Source organism: Eumetopias jubatus, unplaced genomic scaffold, assembly GCF_037043125.1.
Source record: "Eumetopias jubatus isolate StellerSeaLion01/CBP00866 unplaced genomic scaffold, mEumJub1_p1.0 scaffold_4, whole genome shotgun sequence".
In the NCBI taxonomy this organism is placed as follows: Eukaryota; Metazoa; Chordata; class Mammalia; order Carnivora; family Otariidae; genus Eumetopias; species Eumetopias jubatus.
The window spans coordinates 8,203,058-8,221,710 of record NW_028274810.1 but is presented as its reverse complement, the minus strand read 5'-3'; the positions used below and the strand labels follow the sequence as shown (position 1 = coordinate 8,221,710).

General features: G+C 37.7%; 1 protein-coding gene across 4 annotated transcripts in view; it reads left to right on the top strand.

Moving 5' to 3' along the window:
* Positions 1–18,653, top strand: part of MAN1A2 (mannosidase alpha class 1A member 2) — a 221,488-nt gene that overhangs the window by 116,658 nt on the left and 86,177 nt on the right. For all 4 annotated transcript variants that reach the window (XM_028101951.2, XM_028101952.2, XM_028101950.2 and 1 more), the window contains exons 7-8: positions 13,320–13,443; positions 17,866–17,959. In XM_028101951.2, coding sequence (XP_027957752.1) covers positions 13,320–13,443; positions 17,866–17,959 — 218 coding nt within the window. The remainder of the gene's footprint in view (positions 1–13,319; positions 13,444–17,865; positions 17,960–18,653) is intronic.

Below are 18,653 nucleotides of genomic sequence, written 5' to 3'. Positions count from 1 at the left end.
TTTTTTTTAGAGTTTTTATTTAAATTCCAGTATAATCAGCATACAGTGTTACATTAGTTTCAGATGTACAATATAGTAATTCAGCAGTTCCATGTATTACTCAGTGCTCATCACGACAAGTGCCCTCCTTAATCCCCATCACCTATTTCCCCCATTCCCTCACCCCCCTTCCCTCTGGTAACCGTCAGTTTGTGCTCTATAGTTTGTTTCATATCTTTTTACCTTTCCCTTCTTTCCAATTAAGTGAAAATGAAACGAAAATGAGATTTCATATTAAAATAAAAATTAAACCTGTTGCATTTATATTCTGTCAAAAAGGGAAGGTTTTAATTTTTTAAAACAGTGTAACATTTCTTGTGGATAAGGATGTGGGAAGAATGTCATTCTTACATCACATCTTTCCTTGTATCCAGCATCCTTGAAGAAGCGTCTTTCATTGTCTATCAAAAGCCCTTAAAACATGTTTCTTTTAACCCAGCAATTCTGGCAGTTTAAGTCTAAGGAAATAATTGGAAGGCTGGACTAACAAGACATACATGAAATGGTATTTATCATAGCATGTTTCACGAAGACTTAAGTACACATTAAATGTCCAAGAGGAAGGTGATTAGGTAAGCAAATTTTGGTAGTACCTAAGATAAAAACAGTGTGCTACCACTTAATTGATGTCTTAGGGAAAATATTGACATTTTTCACAATTTAAAAAATGTTATGACATTCTTATAAAGAGGGTAACTTCATAAAGTGTGTTATTTATTAAGAGTGAATGGTGGAGCTAAAATAAGTTGATTTTTAAAATATTTAAAGACTAACAAATTGGTTTTATTGGATGACCTTTCAAATAGTTCTATTCAAAAATGAAACTAAAATTAAACCACTTCTAAACAAATACATATATCCTTGTACATTTATCCAGATATGAAATTATTAATACCTTCAGTTGACTCTCGTATGCTTTTGAGAAAGTATTCTCTCTACAGTTGCTCAAAGCAGATTCTGCTCAAAAGTAGGATATACTCAATTCTAAATTTTTGTATATTAAAATGTGTAAATATTTTAGACTGGGTATTTTCACAAATGCCATTTTCTTGCTTTCGTTCAGAGTACTTTCTACATAAAACTTGTTTTTTTTTTCTTTTTAAGATTTTATTTATTTATTTGACAGAGAGAGACACAGCGAGAGCAGGAACAAAAGCAGGGGGAGTGGGAGAGGGAGAAGCAGGCTTCCCGCCGAGCAGGGAGCCTGATGTGGGACTTGATCCCAGGACCCTGGGATCATGACCTGAGCCGAAGGCAGACGCTTAATGACTGAGCCACCCAGGCGCCCTGTTTTTTTTTTTTTTTCCATTCAAGTATAATGAACATACGTTGTTAGATTAGTTTCAGATATACATTATAATGATTCAGCAATCCTATACATTTCTCAGTGCTCATCAACCCATCTGTTTATTTAAGAGGTTTTTTTTTGTCTTTTTGTTTTTTGTTGTTATTCATTTGTTTCTTAAATTTCACATATGAGTGAAATCATGGTATTTGTCTTTCTCTGACTGACTTAATTTTGCTTAGGATAATACACTCTAGCTGCATCTGCATTGTTGCAAATGGCAAGATTTCATTCATTTTGATGGCTGAGTAATACTTGATTGTGTGTGTATACACACACACACACACACACACACACACACACACACACACACACACACACACCCACATCCTCTTTATCCATTCATCTATCAATGGGTGGACACTTGGGTTGCTTCCCTGTCTCGGCTATTGTAAATAATGCTGCAATAAGCATAGGGGTTGCATGTTATCTTTTTGAATTAGTGTTTTCATAATCTTTGGGTGAATACCTGGTAGTGGAATTACTGGATCATAGGGTAGTTCTCTTTTTAACTTTTTGAGGAACTTTCATACTGTTTTCCACAGTGGGTGCACCAGTTTGCATTCCCACCAATGGTGCATGAGGGTTCCTTTTTCTTCACATCCTTGTCAACACTTGTTATTTCTTCTGTCTTTGATTTTAGCCATTCTGAAGGTGTCAGGTGATAGCTTGTGGTTTTGTGATGCTAAGCATCTTTTTATGTGGCTATCATTATGTTTCCCTTGGAAGTGTCCATTCAGGTCCTCCACCAATTTTTTAATTGGATTATTTGGGGTTTTTTGGTGTGAAACCTCTAATTTTTTTTTAAGATTTTTTTTTTTTTTAATTTGAGAGAGAGAGACCATGAGTTAGGGGGGAGAAGCAGACCCCCGCTGAGCAGGGTGCTCTGTGTGGGGATTGATCCTAGGACCCTGGCCCCATGACCTGGGCTGAAGGCAGACGCTTAACCAACTGAGCCACCCAGGTGCCCCTAAAAACTTCTATTTTTAATTTACTTTAGTATATCTTCTAATTTAGTTGATGCAAAATCATAGGTCTTCTCAAATTTTTTCCATTGAAATATATCTAATTAAATGAATTAATAATTAAATAAAGAGATATATCTAATTAAAAATAAGAGCTTCATCAAAAGTCTTCCTCTAAGTCAAGATATTCCCATTTAAAAATGATACATTGTTTGAGGTTTCGTCATTTAGTTTTTTAGTTCCTCCTTTGATTTTTCTGAGAGAAATGTCAGTGTCAACCTGTTCATGTGCTTTGTTTTTAATAACTGCAGATACTGAAAACTTTCATTCCTTGAATTCATCAAAGAATTTCAGTAGACTTTGAACAAAATAAAAACAATATATAGATAACTCATTATCAAAAAAATTTTAGTAAAATGTAGGACACTGAGGTTGATTTGTCTTGTAAATTACCAGAAGTTTATCAAACATTTCTAAAATCTGGTTGCTGGTGGTCAGTCAAGAGAGATCATGTTTATATATATGTATATTTTAATATCGATACCTTTTATTTTTGATTGGTTAAAAATTACAGCATTTCCGTGAGATTATGATCTGATCGTTTTTTATAGTTGGAGCTGTTCTGTCCTCATCAGTGTTATATCTTCTTAGGGATTTTTAAAATTTTTCTGAGTTGTTAGAATATAGACAGGTATCAAATTTAACATTTTAGATTGTTCCTGTGAGTTGTGTGTGAAGTACATGAAAAATCTTGTTTAGAATTTAGTGTTTTGAAAACTGTTTAAATGCACTTTGAATGAAAATTTCCTTTGGGACCTTTGGACGGAAAGTTTTTTTTTTTTTTAATTAAAGGATTTTTCTTTACTTCTCATACCAAAGTATGAAATTCTTTTTTTTAAATTTTATTATGTTAATCACCATACATTATATCATTAGTTTTTTTTATTATGTTACATTAATCACCATACATTACATCATTAGTTTTTGATGTAGTGTTCCATGATTCATTGTTTGCATATAACACCCAGTGCTCCATGCAGTATGTGCCCTCTTTAATACCCATCACCAGGCTAACCCTTCCCCCCAACCCTCTCCCCTCTGGAACCCTCAGTTTGTTTCTCAGAGTCCATAGTCTCTCATGGTTCGTCTTCCCCTCCGTTTTCCATTCAATGCATGTCCTCTTTAATACCCATCACCAGGCTAAGCCATTCCCCTCACCCCCCTCCCCTCTAGAACCGTCAGCTTGTTTCTCAGAGTCCATAGTCTTTCATGGTTCGTCTCCCCCTCTGATTGCCCCCCCTTCATTCTTCCCTTCCTACTATCTTCTTTTTCTTCTTCTTTTTTTTTTTTAACATATAATGTATTATTTGTTTCAGAGGTACAGGTCTGTGATTCACGGACAGAAAGTTTTCATAGGGTAGAGTAAGCTGTTAGACTTCCTAGGGGCTTTGTGTTTATATTTGACCACACTGTAATCTATTCATCATGTTGATGCCTGGGTAATCTTTCTAAATGGTATGCTTTATTCCTTAAATATGATGTTACATTTCTTAAAATCCTCCATGACTTTTTTTTTAAATTTATTATGTTATGTTAACCACCATACATTATGTCATTAGTTTTTTTTAAATTTTTTATTGTTATGTTAATCACCATATATTACATCATTAGTTTTTGATGTAGTGTTCCATGATTCATTGTTTGTTCATAACACCCAGCGATCTATGCAGAATGTGCCCTCTTTAATACCCATCACCAGGCTAACCCATCCCCCTACCCTCCTCCCCTCTAGAACCCTCAGTTTGTTTTTCAGAGTCCATCATCTCTCATGGTTCCTCTCCCCCTCTGACTTACTCCCCTTCATTCTTCCTCTCCTGCTATCTTCTTCTTTTTCTTTTTTCTTAAAATATGTTGCGTTATTTGTTTCAGAAGTACAGATCTGTGATTCAACAGTCTTGCACAATTCACAGCGCTCACCGTAGCACATACCCTCCCCAATGTCTATCACCCAGCCACCCCATCCCTCCCACCCCCAACCACTCCAGTAACACTCAGTTTGTTTCCTGAGATTAAGAATTCCTCATATCAGTGAGGTCATATGATACATGTCTTTCTCTGATTGACTTATTCCACTCAGCATAACACCCTCCAGTTCCATCCACGTCGTTGCAAATGGCAAGATCTCATTCCTTTTGATGGCTGCATAATATTCCATTGTGTATATATACCACATCTTCTTTAGCCATTCATCTGTCGATGGACATCTTGGCTCTTTCCACAGTTTGGCTATTGTGGACATTGCTGCTATAAACATTGGGGTGCACGTACCCCTTCGGGTCCCTACATTTGTATCTTTGTGGTAAATAGCCAGTAGTGCAATTGCTGGATCGAATGGTAGCTCTAATTTCAACTGTTTGAGGAACCTCCATACTGTTTTCCAGAGTGATTGCACCAGCTTGCATTCCCACCAACAGTGTAGGAGGGTTCCCCTTTCTCCACATCCCCGCCAACATCTGTCGTTCCCTGACTTGTTCATTTTAGCCATTCTGACGGGTGTGAGGTGGTATCTCATTGAGGTTTTGATTTGGATTTCCCTGATGCCGAGCGATGTTGAGCACTTTTTCATGTGCCTGTTGGCCATTTGGATGTCTTCTTTGGAAAAATGTCTGTTCATGTCTTCTGCCCATTTCTGGATTGGATTATTTGTTCTTTGGGTGTTGAGTTTGGTAAGTTCTTTATAGATTTTGGATACTAGCCCTTTATCTGATAGGTCATTTGTGAATATTTTCTCCCATTCTGTCGGTTGTCTTTTGGTTTTGTGGACTGTTTCTTTTGCTGTGCAAAGGCTTTTTATCTTGATGAAATCCTAATAGTTCATTTTTGCCCTGGCTTCCCGTGCCTTTGGCGATGTTTCTAGGAAGAAGTTGCTGCGGCTGAGGTCGAAGAGGTTGCTGCCTGTGTTCTCCTTTAGGATTTTGATGGACTCCTGTCTCACGTTTAGGTCTTTCAACCATTTGGAGTCTATTTTTGTGTGTGGTGTAAGGAAATGGTCCAGTTTCATTCTTCTGCATGTGGCTGTCCAATTTTCCCAACACCATTTGTTGAAGAGACTGTCTTTTTTCCTTTGGACATTCTTTCCTGCTTTGTCAAAGATAAGTTGACTATAGAGTTGAGGGTCCATTTCAGGGCTCTCGATTCTGTTCCATTGATCTATGTGTCTGTTTTTGTGCCAGTACCATACTGTCTTGATGATGACAGCTTTGTAATAGAGCTGGAAGTCTGGAATTGTGATGCCGCCAGCTTTGCTTTTCTTTTTCAATATTCCTCTGGCTATTGGGGGTCTCTTCTGGTTCCATACAAATTTTAGGATTATTTGTTCCATTTCTTTGAAAAAAGTGGATGGTATTTTGATGGGGATTGCATTGAATGTGTAGATTGCTCTAGGTAGCATTGACATCTTCACAATGTTGGTTCTCCCAATCCATGAGCATGGAACGTTTTTCCATTTCTTTGTGTCTTCAATTTCTTTCATGAGTATTTTATAGTTTTCTGAGTACAGATCCTTTGCCTCTTTGGTTAAATTTATTCCTAGGTATCTTATGGTTTTGGGTGCAATTGTAAATGGGATCGACTCCTTGATTTGTCTCTCTTCTGTCTTGTTGTTGGTGTATAGGAATGCCACTGATTTCTGTGCATTGATTTTATATCCTGCCACTTTACTGAATTCCCGTATGAGTTCTAGCAGTTTGGGGTGGAGTCTTTTGGGTTTTCCACATAAAGTATCATATCATCTGCAAAGAGTGAGAGTTTGACTTCCTCTTTGCCGATTTGGATGCCTTTGATTTCTTTTTGTTGTCTGATTGCTGTAGCTAGGACTTCTAATACTATGTTGAATAGCAGTGGTGAGAGTGGACATCCCTGCCGCGTTCCTGAGCTTAGGGGAAAAGCTCTCAGCCTTTCCCCATTGAGAATGATATTCGCTGTAGGTTTTTCATAGATGGCTTTCATGATATCGAGGTATGTACCCTCTAATCCTATACTCTGAAGAGTTTTCATCAAGAAAGGATGCTGTCCTTTGTCAAATGCTTTTTCTGCATCTATTGAGAGGATCATAGGATTCTTGTTCTTTCTTTTGTTAATGTATTGTATCACGTTGATTGATTTGCGGGTGTTGAACCAGCCTTGCAGCCCAGGGATAAATCCCACTTGGTCGTGGTGAATAATCCTTTTAATGTACTGTTGGATCCTATTGGCTAGTATTTTGGTGAGAATTTTTGCATCCATGTTCATCAAGGATATTGGTCTGTAATTCTCCTTTTTGAAGGGGTCTTTGTCTGGTTTTGGGATCAAGGTAATGCTGGCATCATAAAATGAGTTTGGAAGTTTTCCTTCCATTTCTATTTTTTGGAACAGTTTCAGGAGAATAGGTATTAATTCTTCTTTAAATGTCTGATAGAATTCCCCTGGGAAGCCATCTGGCCCTGGGCTTTTGTTTCTTGGGAGATTTTTGATGACTGCTTCAATTTCCTTAGTGGTTGTAGGTCTGTTCAGGTTTTCTATTTCTTCCTGGTTCGATTTTGGTAGTTGATACATCTCTAGGAATGCATCTATTTCTTCCAGATTATCTAATGTGCTGGCATAGAGTTGCTCATAATATGTTCTTATAATTGTTTGTATTTGTTTGGTGTTGGTTGTGATCTCTCCTCTTTCATTCATGATTTTGTTGATTTGGGTCATTTCTTTTTTCTTTTGGATAAGTCTGGCCAGGGGTTTATCAATCTTGTTAATTCTTTCAAAGAAGCAGCTCCTAGTTTCGTTGATCTGTTCTACTGTTCTTTTGGTTTCTAGTTCATTGATTTCTGCTCTGATCTTTATTATTTCTCTTCTCCTGCTGGGTTTAGGGTTTATTTGCTGTTCTCTCTCCAGCTCCTTTAGGTGTAGGGTTAGGTTGTGTATTTGAGACCTTGTTTCTTGAGAAAGGCTTGTATTGCTATATACTTTCCTCTCAGGACTGCCTTTGCTGAATCCCAAAGATTTTGAACAGTCGTGTTTTCATTTTCATTTGTTTTCATGAATTTTTTAAACTCTTCTTTAATTTCCTGGTTGACCCATTCATTATTTAGTAGGATGCTTCTTAGCCTCCATGTATTTGAGTTCTTTCCAACTTTCCTCTTGTGATTGAGTTCTAGTTTCAAAGCATTGTCGTCCGAAAATACGCAGGGAATGATCCCAAGTTTTTGGTACTGGTTGACCTGATTTGTGACCTAGGATGTGATCTGTTCTGGAGAATGTTCCATGGGCACTAGAGAAGAATGTGTATTCTGTTGCTATGGGATGGAATGTTCTGAATATATCTGTGAAGTCTATCTGGTGCAGTGTGTCATTTAAAGTCTTTATTTCCTTGTTGATCTTTTGCTTAGATGATCTGTCCATTTCAGTCAGGGGGGTGTTAAAGTCCTCCACTATTATTGTGTTGTTGTCAATGTGCTTCTTTGCTTTTGTTATTAATTGGTTTATATAAGTGGCTGCTCCCATGTTAGGGGCATAGATATTTACAATTGTTGGATCTTCTTGTTGGATAGACCCTTTAAGTAGGATATAGTGTCCTTCCTCATCTCTTATTACAGTCTTTGTTTTTAAAATCTAATTTGTCTGATATAAGGATTGCCACCCCAGCTTTCTTTTGGTGTCCATTAGCATGGTCAGTGGTTTTGCACCCCCTCACTTTCAATCTGAGGGTGTGTTTTGGTCTAAAATGAGACTCTTGCAGACAGCATATCGATGGTCTTTTTTTTTTATCCAGTGTGATAGCCTGTGTCTTTTGATTGGGGCATTTAGCCCATTTACATTCAGGGTAACTATTGAAAGATATGAATTTAGTGCCATTGTATTGCCTGTAAGGTGACTGTTACTGTATATTGTCTGTGTTCCTTTCTGGTCTGTGTTACTTTTAGGCTCTCTTATTGCTTTGGGGACCCCTTTCAATATTTCTTCTAGGGCTGGTTTCGTGTTTGCAAATTCCTTTAGTTTTTGTTTGTCCTGGAAGCTTTTTATCTACCCTTCTATTTTCAGTGACAGCCTAGCTGGATATAGTATTCTTGGCTGCATATTTTTCTCTTTTAGTGCTCTGAATATATCTTGCCAGCCCTTTCTGGCCTGCCAGGTCTCTGTGGATAGGTCTGTTGCCAGTCTAATGTTTCTACCATTGTAGGTTACAGATCTCTTGTCCCGAGCTGCTTTCAGGATTTTCTGTTTGTCTGTGAGGCTCGTAAATTTTACTATTAGATGTCGGGGTATTGTCCTATTTTTATTGATTTTGAGGGGGTTCTCTGTGCCTCCTGGATTTTGATGCCTGTTTCCTTCCCCAATTTAGGGAAGTTCTCTGCTAGAATTTGCTCCAATATACCTTCTGTCCCTCTCTCTCTTTGTTCTTCTTTTGGGATCCCAATTATTTTAATGTTGTTTTGTCTTATGGTATCACTTGTCTCTCGAATTCTGCCCTCATGATCCAGTAGTTGTTTATCTCTCTTTTTCTCAGCTTCATTATTTTCCATCATTTGGTCTTCTATATCACTAATTCTCTCTTCTGCCTCCTTTATCCTAGCAGTTAGAGCCTCCATTTTTGATTGCACCTCATTAATAGCCTTTTTGATTTCGACTTGGTTAGATTTTAGTTTTTATTTCTCCAGAAAGGGTTTCTCTTAATATCTTTCATGCTTTTTTCAAGCCCTGGTAGTACCTTTAAAATTGTCATTCTGAAGTCTAGTTCCGACATCTTAACTAATGTCCGTATTGATTAGTTCCCTGGCAGTCGTTCCTGCCTCTTGTTCTTTTTTTTTTCCAGGTGATTTTTTTCTGTCCTGTCCTTTTTTCCACAGGAGAATAGATGAATGAGAGAACAAAATGCTAACAGGGTAACAGCGACTTGAGAAGAATATACACTAAACAAATCAGAAGAGACCTGAAACCAGGGGAAAAGAAATGGAAAGAAATAAAAAAGGAAAAAATAAATAAACCAACCAACAAAACCAGAATATGATCAGATATGATCAGGCTGGTGCATAGATCAGTGCCACACACTAGATTTTGGGTGTATTTTGGTCTGTTAGAAGAACGTGCCTCCCAAAATTTTAAAGAAAGAAGAGCTTATATCTGTATAAAAATAAGGGTCAATACAGTGAAGGGATGGAATATCATTGTAAGGATGAAAATTAAAATAGATTTTATAAAAGGAATTGATAAGTTGGTTGTAAAAAGAAAGAAGAGGATTTAAGAAAAAGAAAAGGGAGAGAATGTGATCAGGCAGGAGACTAGAAAAAGCCATACAGTAGAGATTTAGGGTGTATTTTGGTCTGTTAGAAGAAATTGTATCCCCAAATTTTAAGGAGAGAACAATATATATGTATATACACACCAAAAATAAGGTTAACTACTATGTTGGGTTAGAATATGACTAAAAATGAAAAAGATTTTTTTAAATATGGGTTGATGTTGGTTGAAAAAGGGTAAAAGAAAAATTCAGAAAAAAAAATTAAAAAAATTAACTTTGAAAGACTAAGAAATCATGGGAAAAAAAGCCATGAATTCTATGTGTGGTATTCCCCTAGCACTGGAGTTCTGCCCTTCTCATTGATCGGTAACCTTGGTCTTGGCTGGCAGTTCTTGCAGATCTTCTAGGGGAGGGGCCTGTTGCCGTGGTTCCCAAATGTCTTTGCGGAGGTGGAATTGCCCAGCCCTTGCCAGGCCGGGCTAAGTAATCTGCTCGGGTTTGGTCTTGGGAGCTTTCCTTCCCTGCAGTCTTTCCCTACAGCTTTGGGGGACGAGAGTGAAAATGGCGGCCTCCCAATATCCGCTGGGAGGAGCCGAGAACTCGGGCCCCGCTCCTCACTGAGCTCCCAAAGAAAAGCAGTCAGTCACTCCCGTCTCCTCAGTCTCCGGCCACAGGTGTTTCTATCTGTGGCGCATGACCCAGTGTAGAGTCTCCAAACCCAGCAGATCCCTGCGGTGTGCTCCTGCGCCGCTCCTCCCAGGGGAAGAAGGGGAGTCTCCCCGGATCTGCCGCTTGTTGTGTCCCTGCCGCAGTAGCAGTGGCCTGACTGGGCCGCGGATCACAGTTTATGTCAACCCCGAGCTGAGAGCCGGCGCCTCGGCTCTGTCTCTGCAGCCAGCTTCCCCGCTCCCATAACTGGAGCTCTGCCGCACTCAGGCAGCCCCGGTCTTTCTGTGACCCTGAGGGTCCTGAGACCACACTGTCCCACGAGGGTTCCCCCCCCCCCCCCCCGCTTAGCCACTGGAACGATGTCCCTCAGCGGAGCCGACTTCTAAAAGGTCCGATTTTGTGCTCCACGGCTCTATCACTTGCCAGAAGCGGCTAGCGGAGGCCCCCTCCCCCTCCGTATATCCTCCTGAATATCGCCTCGGATTCACTTCTCCCCACGTCCTACCTTCCAGAAAGTGGTTGCTTTTCTGTTCAGAGAGTTGTTGCTATTCTTTTTTCCATCTCCTGTTGAGTTCGTAGGTGTTCAGAATGGTTTGATCCCCATCTAGCTGAATTCCTGGGACCAGACGAAATCCAGGTCTCCTACTCCTCCGCCATCTTGCTCCTTTCCCCTCAATGACTTTCCATTACATTTAGAATAATTTTTTTTTTAATTTAGCATGGCCTTACAGAAATCTTTGTAACCTAGGTTATACCTAGCTCTCTAACCTCATCCTTTATCATTCACTTCCACTTCCTGAGCTCTAGGTACACCCTCTACAGGGTCATTGCATTTGTTGTTTCCTCTACTGGGAATTCTTTATTCATCACTCTTCATCTCTTAATATAGATTTCAGTGCATATTGTGTCATTTCAGAAACAATTTCTCTGAATGTTATACATAAAGAGCTTTTCTTTTAACTTCTGTCACTAGTAGTAGTATTCTATTTCTCTAGTAAATTTTCTTCATAACAGTTATCACTATTTAAAATGGTCTTATTTAGTATAGGAGTCTAGGTCAGTTTCACTACTGTATTTCCCAGAACATAATAGGCTCTTAATATTTGCAAATGAATGACTGCTTAGTTACTGTATCCATATTTTGTCCTTGATTCTCACTTCTAGCTACAAAAGAATCTGTTCGTTCTATTTGCCTGCCTGTCATATTTTCAAAGACAATGTAAAAATAGCACCAAACAATTAAAGAACTTTAAGCAAGGTAGTAATGTCTTAGTATCTCTTTTAATATTTTCTCAAGACAGATAACTAATAATGGCATATTGAATTGGCAGTATGCAAGTGGATATAAAATAAGAGAAAGACTTACATTTTTACTTCCTCCTAAAAGTAGAAAAGACCCTGGTGAATGGTGTAGAGCTCTCTTAGGAATAACCCGTGAACTCTGCTACTTAAAAATTAATCTAGACTTCCAATTCCAACCATGGAATACCTTATATCAGACCAATCCTCCCACCAAAACCAATCATAAAGCTAGACAAAATGGTTTGAGGACCTTGGAGAGCAACTCAGATAGGCCTTCCTAGGAGAAAGTTATCTCCATATAAACATTGGCCTTTTCCCTGAGGGCATGTTCTAAATTCTGGTGGAGGCATAAAGGCCAAGCCTGAAGAGGTGGTCACTTGGGTCAGAGGACACTATGGTCAGGTCTTAGGGTTGCCAGAGTGGCTGAGGCATGAGGGACAAAAATCTCAAGACAGGAGGAACTTGCAGAGGAAAAGCCCAATAATTTATGTACAAATTTCCCTCAAGTTGTTGACTGATTCTACAATTTTACATGCCTGGGGAAGAGTCAGGGAAACCCAGCAGAAAACAGCAGATGGAGGCTCAAGGGCAAAGAAAAAAATTTAACAGCCACATGGTACTGGGGAGGCAGAAATTAGTGTTTAAGGCTGCCAAGGTGAAGGGCCCTTGGTACACATCAAGCTTCCAGCTCAGATCCCAGAGGGCACTCCCTAGAAGTAGCGGTAAAATGGAAATAGACTACCCTTAGCAAAGCCTGAACCCTGAGTAGTCTACCTGTACTCAACTTGTGTTTCAGAAGAAACTTAACCTTTAGAAAGAATATAATGCTCAAAGGGTCTATGCTTTTTCATTTATATAGTCTAGCTTCCAATAAATTATGAGGCAGGCAGACTGAAAAAAGGTAGGAAGATACCGTAGAGATATATCTACACAAAAGAAATGTACATAAGATTATTCACTGTGAAAGTTGTTATTAATAGCAAAATACTAGAAAAATGCTAAAGGACCACCAACAGAGGATTGATGAATTATGTTGGTTCATAATTTACTTAATTTTTTACACACGTCCTATCGGCATGTGGGGCAGGAGGGTTCTTTATTGTATGACACTGTGCTGACCATTATTGGGCATGTTACATCTTTGGCCCTAGCACAATAAATGCTAATTGCACCTTCAAGTTTTGATACAACTTGGAATGCTCTCACACATTTTCATATGCCTCTGGGGTGGGGCATTCCACTTGAAAATCATTAATATCATGGAATTTTGTGCCACTGTAAAAAAGAAAATTGTTTATGAACTGATACGGAAAGTCCACTGCAGTGCATCTTAAGAGTAAAAGGCAAGATAACTAGCTGTATGTGCACTTTGCTGTATTTTGTTTAATAAAGGAAGAAAATAATATATATATTTGGATTGCTTATATGTGCATAAAATTACTGTAATAATACATAAGAAACTAATGAAAGTGATTATCTATGGGGCCTGGTGGGGTGAAGAGAAATGAGATTTCTGGGGTGAAACATATTTACTGTATACTTTTCTATATTTTGATTTTTAAAACTACCTATTCATAAAATTTTTAAATAATAAAATAAACCATTAGATATAAATAAGCTATTGTGTAAAATATAGTAATTTCTAAGAGAATGAAAGTTTATGTATTCATTAAAAAAATGTTTTGGTCTTTTTCCAATTCTGTCTCCTTTTACCTTTGCTTTCATTCAGTGGAGTAGGGCGAAACTGGGGCTGGGCATCTGCAGGTAGCAGCATTCTTGCTGAATTTGGTACACTGCATATGGAGTTTGTCCACCTCAGCTACTTGACAGGGGACCCAGTTTACTACAAAAAGGTTAGTTTTCTTGCCTTCTTTTCTCTGTTTATTATAGAAGAGTTCTTTAAGATTTACCAAAAGACTTGATTAATGCTTGGAAAATGTTCACCTTTCTAGAAATGTGTTTATCAGGACGCTGGCCCTTTTATTCTTTTTAAATTATCTAAATAAATATCCTTTCTATTTAAAATATTTACTGTTATTTGAAAAGTTGTAAACATTCGTAGGTTTCAAACATTCTGTTCTATTCAGAATTGTGCTGCAGTGTTCCTAGCCAGCATGGGAAGACAAGAAAAACAACATGAACAAAAAGTTAAAGAATTGAATTGGATTGAAAAGGATGAATGGAAAGAGTAATTATGCACAGTTTACAAGATTATTTACCTAAAATGTTAAGACAATTTGTATTTAAATTATTAGAAATAAGAGCATATATATAGTTTTGAATAAAAGATCAATATAGATATGAAAGATCAACAGCATTTCTCTGCACCAACTACAACCAGCAAGAAAGTATCACTTTTCAAAGACATATGTGGTAGGAACAGGAGTTTAAGTTTCCTACAAATAAACCTAACAAAAGAGAAATGAAGTTCAAAACAATTAAATGACACTGAAGAGGAGAGTATGTTATGTTCATGTAGAGCTAAAGAATATCATAAAAATTTTAGTCTTCTCCAGATAGATCTGTAGCATCAGTTCAATGCCAGTCAAAACTCCAGTGGCTTCTTTTACAAAAATGAAACTTGGTAAGACTCTTGTAGAATTTATATAGAAGAGAAAAATTCAAGGCAGTCCTGAAGAAAAACATGTGGAGTGGGTTTGTATTACACAGTTTTCGACACTCACAGTGAAGTATCGGTGCATAAGACAACTAGACTGATGAACAGAATAAACATTCCTTAAATAGATCCATGTGGAAACACTATGCAAGGGTAGCATTGTAGATTATAACAATTCTAGGAGCATTAAAGGCTTATATTTAAAAGACAAATGTAGTAAAGTTTAAAATACATATACCCTATGGCCCAGCAGTTCCATGTGCATTTATGATGTGCATTTATATCATATACATGGAAGCATTGTTTGTATTAGCATTTTATATAATAAAATTCAATACAGCAGTAAAAAATAAAGGAATTATAGTTAACATTTATCAGTTAAAATAATATAATACCGGGCGCCTGGGTGGCTCAGTCAGTTGAGCGTCCTACTCTTGATTTCAGCTCAGGTCATGATCTCAGGGTTATGAGATTAAGCCCGGAGTTGGTCTCTGCACTGGTCACGGGAGCCTGCTTGAGATTCTCTCTCCCTTTCTATCTGGCCCTCCCCCCACCTTAAAAAAAAAAAAAGATACAACTTTTTAAAAAATTTTAACACAAGCAGAACTGAATAATATGCTTTGTTTAGAGATTCCGAAGTGATTTCAGTAGAGTTAAGACAATGGTGAACATAAAATTCAGGACTGTGCATATAGCCATTACAAAGACAGTGATGTGTGAATGCATAAGCAGAGCAGCAAAGGTGTTTGTAGTGTTGTATTTTTTAAATTAATCTATATATATAGTCCTTTCTGTGTATGAACTGTTTCATCAGTTGAGAGGAATTTTCAGGTAAAGACAGCAGTGGAGCCAGACCACAGAATTTTTTCTTTTCCTGAAGAGATGAACAATAACAACAAAAGTAGTAAATAAAGACCAGCAAAAATTTATCAACAGCAATGAAATGAGGAAAGGCTGCAGTCTCATGTCACTAGCAAGTGACAGCCAAAAAAAAGAAGTAAAAAATTTCTGGTATGGTACTTAAGTCTGTTTCTCACCTTGTCCTGAGTCCTTACTGGGCAAAGAAAGCAAGTCCACAAGTTCCTGGTACTCCCCATTAATCTCACAGAAGAGACCAATGCCAGGGGTGTTGAGTAAACAACTGTCCACAGCTCTAGAGGGGGTTCCCTCCTCTATCCTTCTTGAACACTAGTACTCCAGATCTCACATTGTGTTCAGGGGGGAGGAAAACCCCCACTCCCCAGATGCACAGTAGGAAGGAATTCAGGGACAAGTCAGCTGTGCCATATCAAATCAAAGTCCAGGTCAGAACTGACCCTGTTCATTGGGAGCAAGATGAAAAGGAAAAGCATGGCAGGTACGCAAACAATACTGCAATGTGGTGGAAAAAAAGCATGGTGGTAAATAGCATGTAAAAGACTGATAAAGGACCCTGTTTCAAATCTTATAAAGTCACCGTAATTTATACATAATAGCAATTGAACTCAGTAAAATTAGAACTCAAATCATAAAATGATACAAAAAGATTGTGGAACTGAAGAAACAAATTGAGACCTTAAACATTAATTTCTGTAATGAATAAATAAATGAAAAACAGCAAAAGTGTACATAATTGAAAACCAATTTACTGACATGGAATAAAGGCAAGAGACAATCATAGTAGAAACAAAGAAAAAGCATAATAAAGAGTTTAAAAGCGTGATAAATTTGCAAAATGAAGGTCATCTAGCACAGTATTTCTGAAGTGGAGGACCTAACACACAGGACCTTCCCTGAAAGGAAGGAGAAACAGAACTGTAAACTCCATTTTTAACAAAATTCAGAGATACTTGATATATCACATCACAAAATAGCAAGAAAGGTTGGCATAAGCCATCAAGGGCAGAGAGGTTTGGGAAACAAGAGAGGATATTTGTGGTTGCAAATTTCAAAAATAAAAAGGCAGTAGACTGCAGTTCTCTGAAATCAGTGGTATGTCTTGAGGTACAAAACCAAAGTCCTCATGAGCAACATTGAGCACAGGGTCATGGGTTGATGGTGGGTGTGTCTTTGGACCCCACTAAACCCGGTATGTTGAGAAGCTGGAATAACAGAATTCTGAGGAAATTCTGGTGAGGGAAGAGAATGAATGACAGATTTTCTTTTATGAGCAGTGCTGCATGGCTAGTGTCAATTATTTGGGGAGAAGCAAATCTGTGTCAAATTCGCGTGTGAATAGCTGGTTCAGGGAAAATAGAAGTGAGTAATTGATCAAAAAAGAATAAGGGTGCAATTTATACAAAGATGTTATCAGAAAAAAAGAGGGAAGGAACATGTGATATACAAGTGATAACCAAAAGATACCTCTCAGAAAATAGCAGTTAAGTCCTGACCAAACATCACCATGAGAGGGGAGATGATGGAGCCCTCCTCTCTGTAAATCAAGTATATCAACAGAAATACAAGTGCTCAGAGACTGTAAGATATGCTATCAGTAACAAATTACAAGAAAAAGTTATCACCAAAAATGAAGGCCAAATTGGAAGCAGTACAAAGGAAGTGTTGAATGTATAGTGATGGACTTAGAATACAAAATTGAGAAAAGCTAGTAAAGGTATAGACATTAGAAAAGAGAGGGATAAAAAGAATCTGAGAGGAAAGATAGCGGTGGAAGAGGCAGAGAGGATTCAATGTGTGCATAATTTTTAGAAGACAAAGGAATGCAATTTTTCATTTTTCTTAACAGCATCATTTCAAACTGACTAGCCTTGATTCACGGAATTATTCAGACGGAGATTGTCATACATAGAGCTGGTCTCAGCCTTTAAAGACCAGAAGGAACACAGCATCCCTGAGCCCATTCCTAAAACCGCCTGATTTCAGAGTCCAGCCAAAGGGAAGATGACTGGGACCTTGTCGTCAGAGGATGCGTGCTGTGCTCAAGCCCAGAAAATAGTGAAGTAGATGTTTCCCCAAGTCATGTATACCAAGCAAGTTATCCTCCAGATGTAAAGAAAACATTCTCAAATAAGAATACCAGGAATAGAATACATTTGTGCCTTTTTTTGTAAGCACGGACAAAACCCATCCAATCTATAGATGAATGCAGATAAAGTCCTTGGAAAAGTTTACGGCTTTTTAGTATATTTTGATTTTTTTTCCTTCTTAGTGTTAGGGAGATCTTTTAGGGATCAGAATTTTTGGAATTTTGGGAATTTAGGGATGTCTATTCTGGAATCAGTATTTAGAGTTCAGCAATTCAGTTTTTCATCTATTAAATTCAAATTTATTTTAAATGTCCTTTTATGTTTCCATTTCTATGAAATTATTTCTGTTCTTATATTTAGATATGTACATAGTGAATATGTCTGGAATGATATCACTGATGTTTCTGATGGCTATTTCTGGATAGTAAAATGTTGGCATTTAAATTGGTTTTTCTTGTGCTCTTTTCTTCATGTTTTTAATTTTTATTTGATCTTTATTTAGTGATCATATATAATCTTGTAAAAATAATGAATCAGTTATAAAGTAGAAGCCTTTCCTGACCACCACACATGCAGAAAAAAGCAGGGGGGAGATGGTGTAGGTTCTGAGTGAGGAAAACCCACAAAGCCTAGATTAATATAAAGCCTTGATGATATTTATTTTATTAATTGCATTCCTTATTTGTGTTAAGGTAATGCACATTCGGAAACTCCTTCAGAAGATGGATCGTCCAAATGGTCTTTATCCAAATTATTTGAACCCAAGAACAGGTCGCTGGGGTCAGTGTAAGTATTTCTAGTACAGCTGATGCTATGTTAAAGGATTATTTGTCTGAAAACTTGCTTGATGTGATGAAAAGTACACTACATGTAGGGTTAGAATCCCTCAGCATTGAACCTTGTGATCTGTTAGTGCTGTTACCTTTGACAAATTTCTCATTTTTCGGTAGCTTTGGTTTTTCTACTTGTAAATGCATACCAAATAACCTGTGTCACAAGCGGTATTTTATTTCATGTATGTGAAAGTACTTTGTTAAAATATAGTGCAGTCTTTGCACAAAAGGGTTGCCCCTATTTATAAACCATATCTTCATGTAAATAGAGCATTGCTTGGGATAGGTATTTGTTAAAGAAATATGAAGAACAAATGAGTATCTTAAATGATTAGAAAGGAGGGCAGTTGCTCTTGGGCAAGCTTTGTCCCATTATTTTAACAATAGATATCAGGGTTTTTTATTTATCAGGCTCTGTGCTAAGTTCTTGGATGAAACTGGAGATGGGGAAAGACCGTATAGAACTTGGTCGGATTTTAGGGAGCTCCCAGGCCAGCAGAGTAAACAGACACACTTAAATGTAGTTGGAATAAGATGTGATAAATGTTATGGTAGAGGCATGTACCAGTTGTCATGTGAGACTGGCCGAAGTGACTTCCTCAATGAGGAGAAAGTATTTTCCTTGGGGCGAGGGTGATCTTCTTATT